This window comes from Zingiber officinale, chromosome 8A, assembly GCF_018446385.1.
Source record: "Zingiber officinale cultivar Zhangliang chromosome 8A, Zo_v1.1, whole genome shotgun sequence".
In the NCBI taxonomy this organism is placed as follows: Eukaryota; Viridiplantae; Streptophyta; class Magnoliopsida; order Zingiberales; family Zingiberaceae; genus Zingiber; species Zingiber officinale.
This window is the reverse complement of record NC_056000.1, coordinates 65,089,860-65,102,542: the sequence shown is the minus strand read 5'-3', so window position 1 is coordinate 65,102,542 and position 12,683 is coordinate 65,089,860. Positions and strand designations below refer to the sequence as shown.

The window sequence follows — 12,683 nt, the reverse complement described above, 5'->3', positions numbered from 1 at the left end:
CTAAGTTACAATAACATGACTACCAAGAAGCTCTCATAGGGTTGTCTTCATCATTAAGGATAAAATGACTAATATGAACAATAAATCTTCAAAAAATCCTTCTAGATATTTCTTTTAAGATAAGTTTGTTTGGTTTACATGAGTAGTCGATCACCAAAAGTACCCTTTATAATGACTAAAAGTTTGTTTCTAGCTCTATTTACAATAATAATCAACAATTATGATGTATAATTTTGAATAAGATGATTTGTCATTATTTCTCTATTCTACTAGTTGAATTGATTTATCTAACTTTAATAATTTAGTGTGAATCTATAGCATTATGCCATAAATTTGAGTGGATATTATTTGTTTTTTGCATCTATAAACTTAATATATATTGATTATTTGTCCCTTTCAAAAAAGAAACAACATGTTCAATAATTAACATGTACCTTTCCCTTGAATTGTCAATACTGTGAATTAATGTGGCTTTTGAGTCTTCCTTCTTTTTTTACCTTTTTGAGCCACCCTAAATACATTTATTAATCACCTAATTATTTCCATTTGCATAATAATAATAATAATAATAATAATAATAATCTAGAGAATTTTACCATAGTTAATATTTTTCTTATAATTATTTTTCCAAAAAAGCCCACATATATCTCTTGTAATGTAGGATAATGTTGTATACATTAGACTCAACTCTAGCTAGACCTTATATTGATCTGAACTTAGTGTCCTGGATTGTCTTTTATATTTTGTATTCTTAAATTTGGTCACAAACATTTTTTTGTTATTGATGGTTAAAATAATTTGTAGTGTAAACAAAAAAACATATATAGCTGTAGATTTGAGTCTCTTGAGGAAAAATTTTAGTAAGTATGCATGTGTGTTGATAAAAAAAATATTAGAAGGGTCATTTTGATAAACACCCAAGTAAAAAAATAATATTTCCATTTGTTGAAATAATAAAGTGGAAAATAATTAAGAGATTGCTTTAAAAGAAGCTCCAAGCACAATATTGAGTTCTTCGCCCATTTATGATGTTTATCTAAAATAAGATCTATTAATTAAAGCATTTTTTATGAAAAGATTTGCTAGTACGATTTGCCCATTAATTATATTCATAAATTTGATTTTATTGTGATAATTAATTTATTGTAATGAGTAGTAAAATTAAAACTTCCGAAATTTCATTAACGTAGGGCGTACCACATGTGGCGCTACCACATTAATTTATTGCTCATGCATTTATGGGCAACATTAAACAACCTATTAATCTCAAGACATTTTTGAAAAATGAAATCGAGGCAAAAACATGTCTCACAATTTAATTAATTAAAAGAATATAATATTTCTGAGAGATGTTTATGTTGCGGTTGTCTTCTAGGGTTCATCAATGAGGACCTCACTCTTTCGAAAGTCTCCAAAGTGTAAAATTAAAAATTAAGGAGAAAATTTTAATTATATAATGAAGTGACTATGGATAATTGAAATTGTTTTCCGGTACAACGAGTACCTAACTAGATTTCTTGAGTAGCTTCGAGTGCCTATTGGATCGAATTCAAACGGTGAAAAAAAAATGAATTGTGTTGTGTTTGATCATAGGTTGCTTTTAGTTCTAACCACAAATAAGTTCAACAAAACAAAAGGATCGAGTTCGACTCACTTGAAAGTTGGGGTAATGAATCAATGACGATCTAGTCTCTCATTGCAAATGATGACTACCATCAACATATAGGTTAAGGAGGGTGCGTGATTCCATTAGAAAATGACTTAGTGAATAATGTAAATCATATCGACTTTAGCGAAATCCCCTTGACTACCTCCTTGATACGACTTGCCTCCCCTTCGACTCTCGAGTTGTTGTCACTTGTGACCTCCTCTCTATTGATGCTCAAGCTCTTGCAGTCTTCTTCCCTTTGGTTGTCAAGCTCTAATTTTCTCCCTTTGCACTCTCAAGCTTGATTACCTCTTTTACGGTCACGCAATGACATTGGATATATGAAACTTAAGGGCTTCAAACTTGATTCCTCCATATTCAGTTATTGGCATTGAACTTTCAGTGAAGCCACTTCTTTCTCTTATGTCCTATTTAAACAACTCTCAAGAGTCCACTTGTCGAGTATTTTTGAAGAAGTAAAGAAAGAAAATTAAACACCGTAAACCTAGCTAGCTATTTCCCTCGTACATTCTTCGGAAAACATCTTTTTCTCTATCGAAGCGCACAAAGCCTAATTTCAATTAGGAACGAAAGGTCAAGGAATCCCTCTTCCCTTTAGTTCTTCTAATCACTCCATCAATCCACCACGATAAACAACTCCTTTTCCCCTTTCCTTTCTTTCCTCTCCTCCGTTTTGAATCTCTTTCCTCCAAACTTATAACATGCCTTACAAAGAAGAATAAAATTGTCTATTCACATCAAAATAAATTTACATGCATTTAAATCAAAACCTTCTAAACCTAATTGAATTGGTCAAATAAATGTAGCTAATTTCCTAAATATTTAAATCTCGTATCTAACTTTTAAATGATCAAAGCATATATCCTATACATATTTTACCCCTCTCATTTACACCGACAGCCAACTAGTGTAATTTTTTAAAAAAAATAAATAGATTTTTTTAAAAGATTTATTCAGATTCAAAAAATTATTTCTCTCAATATATTATATCAAATTGATATTTGAGTTAGAAAAACTAGACACACACATAGGATCTGATTGTATGCCATCTTGAATTCTCTAGGTCTATCAGTCGATTTCAAATACATTTGTGTTTAAAAAAATCATTACTCTTAATATATTATGTAAAATTGATATTTAAGGACATAGATATAATCAGGAGACGTAGACGAACACATATGACTTGATTTCATATAGTTCTGAGATATCTAGGTTTATCAACCTGTTTCAATCAAAATCGACTGATAGATCTAGAGAATTTGAAATTGCATAAAATGAAGTCATGTATGTTCGTTTAATTCTCCTAATTATATTTATGCCGTCAAATATTAATTTGATATAATATATTGAGAATAATAATTTTTTAAATATGAATTAGATTTCTTAGACATATTTGTGTTAAAAAAATCACTATTCTCAATATATTATATTAAATTGATGTTTGAGGTTTCGATCGGCTGATAAATATAAAAGTTTGGAATGATGTGGAATCAAATCATATGTGTTCATCTAGTTCGGTTAATTATATTCATATCCTTAAATATCAATTTAATATAATATAATGAGAATAATAATTTTTTAAATATAAATAAATTTTTAAAAAAAACTATTTATTTTTTGAAAAAAATACACCAATCAACGATTATACGATTGGTAATAAGAAGGATAAACGATATAGGATATATGATTTGATCATTTTGAATGTCGAATATGTGATTTAAATATTTATGAAACTTAACTCTGGTTCGGTAACGACTACACTAATTAACCTAGATAATAATCAAATCAGTTGTCAATTCAAATGAATGAAATGTATATTCTATTCAATTAACATAAAAAAAAGGGACTACACTAACGGTAATACTACACCCTCGTCCTTAACGTACCCTATATCGGTCACCAACGACTCTTGACCGACAAAAACACCATATATCGTCCGTGACGGTATGTTGTTGTATCGTAACGTCTCCTACGCATCGAAACGCAAGCACTATGTTATTTGCACCGTCTTATACCGGTTTGGTTCACATTACGGAGCACGAGTTGGGATTCTCGTCGCTGAACAACTGCGGGGCGTGAACCATCTCGAAGCGGTAACCATACTCTCCGTAGTACTCCATCGCGTGTCCCGCCGGCGCCGCCCCCACCGTCGCTGCCTTCACAGTCTCCTCCTCCTTCTTCTCCCCTGCACCGCCGCCTCCTCCCTTGCCGCCTTTCTTTTTCTCCTCGCCGCCGTCCTTATTCTTCTTCTCCCCTTCGCCGTTGTCCTTCTTCTTCTTCTTCTCCCCCTCGCCGCCTTCCTTCTCCTTCTTCTTCTTCTCCTCCTCCTCGCCGGCTCCACCTTTCTCCTTCTTATTGCCTCCGCCGCTCTCCTTCTTAGGCTGCACCACCACGACGTCCCGCTTCATCTTCGTCTTCAGCTTCTCCGGCAGAGCCTTCGCGTCCATCGTCCCCTTCACAATCACCTGATCCGTCTGCGTGTCGAAGACGACGCTCTCGACACCTGAGTGGCACAACGGTAATTAGACGGGATGCAGGCAGAAAACCAAAAGCCAGAGAATATTCCTCGATGCTGCCACAGATGTACGATCAGAGCCGTACTCGTTCGATCAGACGTCCACGAAAAAAGATAAGGGAAACTGACACTTTTCCGAACACTTTTAATTTTCTTTCGGCGAGAATTTTGGATCGAAAAAAATGGGAAAAAATAAATTAATTTTAAGAAAAATACCTTTGATCTTGAGGATGGTCTTGCGGATTCGACGGATGCATCCTTCGCAGTGCAATCGAATTTTAAGCGTCGCCATCGTCACCACCAGCTGATGATTGTCCGGGTTGTGTAAACAAAAAAAATTGAGAAATGACGATATAATTTATTTTTTAGGAAAAAAAATGAAGGAATTGATAGTGTACTTTTTCCTGGTGCTTCTTCTCGTCGGTTTGCTTGGCGGCGGAGGGTTTTCTGGCTTTGTCGGCGTTCTTGGGGAAGTTGGTCGGTGAGATGAGGTCAACCTTCTTGTGACTCTTCGCCTCCACATGATCTCGAAGCTTCCATGGATCCAGCTTCCCCACCACCGTTAGCTTCCCAATCCCGGCGTCCGCCATGACGGCCTCCACCCCTAGCATCGCAGGAGAGATCAATCGGTAGAGGAATGTATTAAGGAGGAGAACCAAAAGAAGGCCGGAGACTTCGATGGATAATATGAATACCTTGTACGCCTCGGACGGATTTGATGACCTTTTTCGAGCATCCCTCGCAATGCATATCGACCTTCAAGACGACGGTAATGCTTCCTCCGTCGTTCTTCTCCGGTTTTCCACCGTCTCCGCCTTCGTTCTTCTCCTCGTTTTCTCCTCCGCCTTCGTCCGTCGCCTCCGCCGCAGCGTTGCCAGATGCCAACGCCACCCCGTCGTTGGGCTGCTGCTTCTTCTTCTGCGGCGAAAACCGATATCGAATCGCAATGGATCAAGGGAACAATCGATCGGAGTAGAAATCGAAGGAGAAGATGAAGCTCGATCGTACCTTTGCCATGGCGGCCGCTGGGTCGCTTTCTCTTCCTTCTTTTCGTTGTGGATCGAGAGAGGAAATCAAGATGGAACCAAGAGGTCGTCCATGACAATGTATACATATTAATTTAAAAAGTATACCTACAAGTTCACCAGGGAATTAAGGAGTCTTTTTCTCAAAACAGCCAATAGCAAATTTAGGCGTAGCAATGGGTAACTTTCTCGCGTCGATTATATTACCTTCATGGGGCGATGGTCATGCATGCATTACTGACACGTACGGTAGTTTGGAGGACGCAGGAGAGCCGTCCGATGTGAATCATCACAGGAGAGGAGCACGCGAAAGGCCGACGCGTGTCTACCACAGGAGATCCGCGCCCACGTGGCGCATTATGTTTTTTCTTTTAGGTTTTTCATAACGATTTTTTTTTCTCTCAAAAAATATGAAAAATGAGTGAGGAAACTCATAAAAATTGCATGAGAATAGACAATATTTCAAATATATATATATATATATATATATATATATATATATATATATATATATATATATATATATCTTAAATATTTTAGAAATCAATTTCTGAATATACATAAATTATGCTCCAAATTTATTGGAGAAGTGAATCAGAGGGGAAGATTATCTATCTTTAGGATTAATAATGACGAAATTCGAACATATGAGACGATAACAAGTGATTAGAAGAACTGTTTAGAGATAATGAGACGATAACATACAATTTCACCATTACTGATATCCAAGACTGGATTCGCCTTAAAACTTGAGAAATAGTAACAATTATACATTTAGGATGATAGGAGGAACAATTATACAAGATCTTACAAACTACACTACTATCTCATTTTTCTTATACTCGTAGCTTCATACTTCAGTAGCATCATGCTTGTGATAAGATCAGGAAAGCCACAACATCTACAGTTACATTTGAGTATCGAAATATATTGAAAAATATATTATGCAGAACATACTTGGTTACTTCTGTGCAATTTGGTGTTGGCTGAGTGAAAGAGTATCATCTTTATCTTCATCAGTTGGGAACATATACACCAACGTAGCCAAATCCGACGATGAAGAATGCCATAGATTGGATGAACAAATAGACATAGAAGAGATCATGACCAAACATAATGTCGTAGATTGAGCAGTATAAGAGAAATATGTCCATTAAGATCTCCATCATATGAATCCTGAAACATGAGAAGTTATATTCAGGCTCTCTACTTTTTTTCATAGTTGATATGTTTCAAAGAATTGATCATTCATGGTGTACCTTTCTACTATGTGGCATTGATATCTTTTCTGTGACCTGGAACTGCTCTTGTTTCTCGAAGCGTTCCCTAGCTTTGCGGTGACAATCCACTCGTAGACACGATTGGTTTCGAAAAGCCCTATTATGGTTGCCTTTGCTCTGTGCATCGCCATGACATTCTCGAACAAGATCCAGAAGATGATGAGATGAAAGGACCTGCACACCATGAACATAAAGGATTAGTAAATCCAAGATGCAATTTTTGAAAGCTTTCTCGATGTCTCGATAGTGATTGATCACTTAAAGTTGCAAGTACAGTCTTACACATACCTTGGAGTGCAGATGGCATTGAGTAGAGTGGTTGCAGATGGAATATAAACAGCTACAAACTTTGGAAGACGAACATCTGGCAGCAGAACGCAGGCTGGAATGATCACACAATAGAAGAAGAAGGTCACAAAGTGTGCAACTATCTTCCTCACAAAGAAGAATGCGTAGATCAGATGAAATTTCTTCCATGCTGAAACCCTCTGCAACATACAAACTTCAAATTAGTTTATATGCTTAACTTATCAGATCACAAATGTACAAATTTGATACTTCACTAATAAATTCAATTTTTTGGTAGCAAAACCTTGCAACACACAATTAGTAGTTTCTGTATTTATTCTTCTATGACTTTGTGCCATTAGGATGCTTTCTTGAGCTTGCTATTCTTCTTTCTTATGATTCAATTAATATATAAACTTAATTCAGATCAATCATGTGAGGGCTCTAGAAGGATTCGTGCAATTTTAGTCTTTTGAATTTAGCCTTTGGAACATATAGCACAATTATTGTTTATATGTATCTTGCATTGAGAAGAAGATAGCATGCTACTAAAGGAACTTGACAAAGATTATATCACTGAAAACAAAGCGTAATACCTTGCAGTATATTATCTCTTTGAACATCTTCCTGAACAAATTTGCAGGGCCACATGACCACCTGTGCTGCTGAAATCTATACGCCTTGAACGTGCTCGGTAGCTCATTTTTCACCTGCAAGATACAAGCTTTGGAACAAAAAACAGCTCAAATTCAAACACAAAGTTTGAGCAAAAGCAATGCTCACTGATAGGTCTCCAATGAACACAAACTTCCAGCCTTTCAAGGAGGCCCTAACAGCCAAATCCATGTCTTCCACAGTGGTTCGATCTTTCCATCCACCGGCATTAGCCAGGGCTTGCATCCTCCACACTCCAGCAGTCCCTGCAATGATATTGAAACTGAGACCAAGCACTAAAGATCAATCACAATGCTCGCAAAAACTCACCATTGAATCCGAAGAATGAGTAAGTCGACGATCCCACTTCTTGCTCCACACTAAAATGGTAATCCAGGGACATCTCTTGGAGGCGTGTCAGCATGCATTCATCAGCATTCACTACAATCACCAAGATGACTTTTGTGGGGGTCGAAACCAAGATGACTTTTTTTTTTTTAACTCCAACATTCCAGGATTTAGGGTTCTAAGATGTGAAATCCATGTTAACTCTTTAAAACTGTAACGTTGCCCCAATTTAGTGAACCAACATGTAAAATTTGAATCGATGAACAAATGTAGCGTTTTGATCAAAGAAATGGTTCTGAAACTAGGTCTCACCAAACTTCCACCTTGCCTGAACCAGGGCGAGGTCGGGATTAGAGAGCAGAAAGGGGATGGTCCGCCACAAGTAGTCGGGGTCAGGTTGGAAGTCGGCGTCGAAGATGGCGACGAACTCACAGTCGCCGGCGTAGGGCTTCTCCAGGCCTTCGCGGAGGGCGCCGGCCTTGTATCCGCTCCGGCTGGTGCGGAACTCGTACTTGATGTGGACGCCCTTGGATTCCCACGACCTGCACTCTTGCTCCACCATTTCCTGCGGTTTGAAGCTCTGTGAGTCAATTAGGCGAACAGTGAGCCGGAAGGTGGGAAGCGGGGGGAGGAGCAAGACCCTGACGGAGAGATCGGTTGAGTCGTCGAGGACTTGGACGATGATCTTGTTCGATGGCCATGACATCGAGCAGGCGGCGCCGATCGAGAGACGATAAACCTGAAGAGAAAAAGTATCAATAACGGTAATATTCGGGGGCAAAATTTAAATATGTTAAAAAAAAATATGGATATAATTATAATTTAATTTGATTTTCTTTTAAAAAAATAAAACTAAAAAAAAAATCAAAGTCGTATTTATTTATTATTGTAAGCAATTTTCTTAAAATGTGTTTAGTATTATCTTTTTCTATCTCTAAGATTAATCGGATAAAACTCTAATACTAAATTACTAAATTATAAAAAAAAATTACAAAAAAAAAAAGAAGAAGTTAAATGACACTCAGAATTGTGTCGAGAGTTGATCGGTTTTCAATTTTACTCTTCAAAAAAAAAATGAAAAGTGCTCTTTTATTGTAGTTAAATATAATATTTTACAAATCGAATTAAACTTAATCGAATTTTAGTGCAATCCTACCTCTTTCTCATTGAACATGGGGATTTGTACTAGTACCATTGGGTGTGACTTGTTGGCCTCAATCTTCTTCCTCGCGTTCTCAACTCTATACTTAGTGTACCTCTTCAACCTCAACACCTTCACCACTAGGATCACCATGGCCATGTACACCCTCTCCGCGAACAACATCACCGACATGGCAGTGCAGACATAGACGGAAGCCCGGAGCAACGGCACCACCACCGGCACCCTGATGCACCTCCACAACGCGATAACCATTCCATCGCCCCCGAAGAGGCGATGGTGGTCATGGAACAACCCGAAGTCCCTCTTCATGTCGAGGGTTGTTGAAAGTATACTGATGAAACTCGATCGAGTAGAATTGAAGTATATGCAGAGGAAGCTAGTGAAGGGGGTGAGGACACACGCTATGCATGCAGCATTAAGAGGGGGGAGGGTCACCTAAAGGTTGTCTTTTAGTGCTTATTTATTAATTGTTAACAAACAAACTTGACGAAGAAGAAGATTGTGAAATACATGAGCCGTAGAAGGACGAATTGAGCCTTAAGTTGTTTGTGTTTATCGACGCCAAATCAATGATTTTCCTTTTTCTTTTCTTTCCTTTCATGTTTGTTATAGTGGTAGAAGCACGACTAGCTGGCAGAGTCGGAGGGTTTCGGGTGAGGGAGTATGGCTGTCATGCTTGTCCTTTGCAATTGGTCGTCATCAGCCTTTGCGAAATGAGTTAGGAAGCTTAGTAGACTACAGCTACTAAAGAAGTGTCGCGAGACCACAACAATACAATATTGTCCTTAATCAGGAGTCTATTAATGTGAAACCCTTCGATGTTTAAGTCGGTATAACTTCAAAAGATCGATCTCTTAGGCAAGCTCATGCTGAGGCATGGAGTGTTACGTTGCGACTAGCTTAGGCTTCCCCCTTTCCTGGTCGGATCGAATACCCAAAAGTTAGATAAAGGATAAGATGTTCTCACAAAACGTTTATTCATATCGTCTATTTGTTAATATCATCTCAACATATTTACAGGTACAAGTTGCAAAAGGGTCTAACTACTGCTCCATGGCCTCTAAGGCTTCCCATATGTCAGTTCGAGTCACGATTCCTGCGAATTACGATCAAGTTATTCATCGGCTAACCGTCACGATCATTCGAAAATCAACAATATAATCTTATTGTTTTCGGTTCTCACCTGTGACTTTCCCTCCCTTGTTCACAACAGGTATCCTATGAATCTTCATCTTGAGCATTAGAGCTGCAGCATCTGCAAAGCAACAAAACGTCAGTAGCAATTAATAGTTTGCCGATCCTTATCGCGCCGATCATATACACAATTATGCGAAAATGATTACCCATGACCGTCTTTTCGGTCGATAGCGTGATCGCGGGTGAAGACATGACTTCGCCAACCTTTGTTCTCGCCTGATCCATCAGAATCAGTACTAGTCAGTTGCAATTGAGTGAGAAGCCGATAGTGGAAGTGGAACTAACTAACCCCTTGTGAAGCTTTTGCTATGTCACTCTTGGAAATGACCCCGATGCATCTGAGTTGATCGTCGACAACCGGCAATGCCGAGATGACATCGAAGTGATGGTTGACCTCATCGAGCTTCCGATCGACCGTCGTCGTCAATATCGTCTTCGACATGACTTCTCCTAGCAGCCAAGGTTGTTGCCCCTACCATTCAAGTATCATATAAGCTTAAGAAAGATGCCCACAACAAGGATCTTGATGTTTTAATCTCGTCCGTTCGATCTAGGATCGAACGGCTGTATTTAAACGACTACGGTAAATTGATCCTCAAGGGACTTCACATGGCGAAATGGAGCGAGAATACCTTATCAACGGGGACTTGCGATTCGAGGTAGGCACGGAGATCATCGAAGCTCAACAAAGAGAAGTTCTCGGTCCACTCGCCGGAGATGATACCTTCGGGGTACTCATCCAATTGCGGCCGAAAATCCCTCATGGAGAAGAGACAACACTTGATGATCCTTGCGCCACTTCTATGTCTACCGACCCTCGAAGGAAGGTTGCCTTTCGGAACGACCGAGGGAATCGGGTTTAGGAGAAGGCTTCCTTGAACCATTGATCTACAGCAAGCCATTGCGAAATTCTGGCTGTGGAAGGAGTTTGTGAGAATGTGGGCATAAATAAGTGGATCGAAGAACAAGTCTAACACTCAACGGTTTTGCTAGAAGACAGTTTGAGGGGGGCCTCACTTCACAAGAAAATCCATCACCTAGCCATCGACCGTGAACAATTAGATTCTTGTTTCGTCGCCGATGCGGCAAGTGGCAAGCTTCGATTGGTTAGCGGAATTCCGCGAGGGGCCACAGGATAAGGTTTGGTGACTAAAACTTTGTGGATGACTCTGAGGGTTGCAGTCATAACAATCGACAATTCTAGTGCTATCTTCTCAAAATTAATCCTCTCAGCCATTATCCACAAGGTTTCAAGTTCCATGTACAAGTAGGAGTGCAAACAAATCGAATCCATTCAAAACATATTATTTAAAATCGTCGAATTTAACATATTAATTCAATAATATTTTTGGCATAATTCGGAACAAAGTTTTGTTCAATTATTTATTAGCCACTTGCAAATTTTTATTTAATATTCTATATATTTATAATTTTTTATTATATTATACAATAGATATATTTTTTAGTGTTCAAATTTAAATTCAAATAACTCCGAATTAAAATTTCATTTTAGCTCAAGCAAAAAATGAATTTCAAATCGAATTCAAATATAACACAACTCGAATATTAATATTTTTATATTATTCGATTAAAAAAAATTAGTCCCTTGTCCCCGAACCTTGTGTCTTGTATATAATAAAAAAAATATTAAATAATTATAAGATGAAACATAAAATAAAATATCAAGAAAATATAAATAATTTAAAGAGAAGAAGAGAAGAAGAATTTTTTCTCTCTTTGATTATGAAATTACAAATAGGTCTCTGAAAAGTAATGAAAATACATAGTTACGTAATATGGTAACTCAAATTTTAATGATCATATAGGTATCCAAAAATCAAAAAGTTGCCGTATTATGAAAGAGTAATCGAAAAGTCAATGATCAGTAATCATCCATTTAAAAGGTCTAGATATTCACAAAAAATGCATATCATTTAATATCATTTAATATCATTTAGAAGACTCCCTTTATATGTTTATTGAATAAAGAATATGCCTCACTAAAATCTTACTAGGGAAAAACTCAGTGGGATAAAATAAAATCCTAGTGAAGAAAAAAAAATATAACCTTATTTATACATATATTTTGATATTATACTCAAATATGATTATTTATATAACTCTCTTTTAATAAATATTCACTAAGAAGATTGTATCAGATATTATTTTAAATCATACAAATATCTTTATAATTTAATAGAAAATAATTCTCAAGATTTACATGTAATTTTTAGTCCTTTTGAGATTTTTAAATATATTGATGCTGTCTGAAAATTGAGTCAGATGGATTGCAAGGGGTGAGGTGGATGGAATGTTGACGAAGTCGCGATGTCCCTGAGGGGGGTATGCTAAGATGGCTTATGTGTTGGGCAAGTCGTCCGGAGTCCTCTGGTCAACGCTACTTGCAGCTAGCTATCGGGTCGCCCTGGTCTCTGGTACCCCGAGGCTCGAGGGTTGGAACACAACACATGAGCGGGATCAACGCATAGGTGAAACACAGTGCATAAGCCAGATCGGGGGAAAGCTAGAACATAATAACGACATT

At 37.6% G+C, this 12,683-nt stretch overlaps 2 protein-coding genes across 3 annotated transcripts; both read right to left on the bottom strand.

Moving 5' to 3' along the window:
- Positions 1-3,571: 3,571 nt before the first annotated feature.
- Positions 3,572-5,363, bottom strand: LOC122009327 (heavy metal-associated isoprenylated plant protein 3-like). Its single transcript, XM_042565443.1, has 5 exons — positions 5,193-5,363; positions 4,880-5,102; positions 4,583-4,788; positions 4,401-4,488; positions 3,572-4,172 (listed from the first exon to the last, which is right to left on the bottom strand). Exons 1-5 carry the CDS (start codon positions 5,199-5,201, stop codon positions 3,694-3,696), a joined length of 1,005 nt encoding a protein of 334 aa, XP_042421377.1. The 5' UTR covers positions 5,202-5,363; the 3' UTR covers positions 3,572-3,693.
- Positions 5,364-5,928: 565 nt separating this feature from the next.
- On the bottom strand, positions 5,929-11,062 carry LOC122009326 (glucomannan 4-beta-mannosyltransferase 1-like). 2 transcript variants are annotated; one of them, XM_042565442.1, is made up of 12 exons: positions 10,771-11,062; positions 10,428-10,610; positions 10,125-10,354; positions 8,936-10,037; positions 8,420-8,518; positions 8,092-8,344; positions 7,762-7,872; positions 7,561-7,697; positions 7,374-7,487; positions 6,778-6,977; positions 6,469-6,663; positions 5,929-6,385 (listed from the first exon to the last, which is right to left on the bottom strand). In XM_042565442.1, the coding sequence occupies exons 4-12, from the start codon at positions 9,248-9,250 to the stop codon at positions 6,226-6,228; spliced, it is 1,584 nt and encodes a 527-aa protein (XP_042421376.1). In that variant the 5' UTR covers positions 9,251-10,037; positions 10,125-10,354; positions 10,428-10,610; positions 10,771-11,062; the 3' UTR covers positions 5,929-6,225. The 2 variants fall into 2 exon arrangements, with proteins under 2 accessions (XP_042421376.1, XP_042421375.1); XM_042565441.1 differs by lacking the exons at positions 10,428-10,610; positions 10,771-11,062 and having other exon boundaries at positions 10,125-10,196; positions 10,285-10,377.
- Between the last annotated feature and the right edge of the window lie 1,621 nt (positions 11,063-12,683).

Bases quoted from the DNA above. Each gene is read 5' to 3' on its own strand.
- LOC122009327 (XM_042565443.1), bottom strand. The intron at 4,789-4,879 runs GTATTCATATTA...CTGCGATGCTAG, and splicing joins ATCCGTCCGAGGCGTACAAG to GGGTGGAGGCCGTCATGGCG. The intron at 4,173-4,400 runs GTATTTTTCTTA...TGTGCCACTCAG, and splicing joins GACCATCCTCAAGATCAAAG to GTGTCGAGAGCGTCGTCTTC.
- LOC122009326 (XM_042565442.1), bottom strand. From the start codon at position 9,250: ATGAAGAGGGACTTCGGGTTGTTCCATGACCACCATCGCCTCTTCGGG. The intron at 7,873-8,091 runs GTGAGACCTAGT...TGGTGATTGTAG, and splicing joins TCAGGCAAGGTGGAAGTTTG to TGAATGCTGATGAATGCATG. The intron at 7,488-7,560 runs GTGAGCATTGCT...TGTATCTTGCAG, and splicing joins TGTTCATTGGAGACCTATCA to GTGAAAAATGAGCTACCGAG.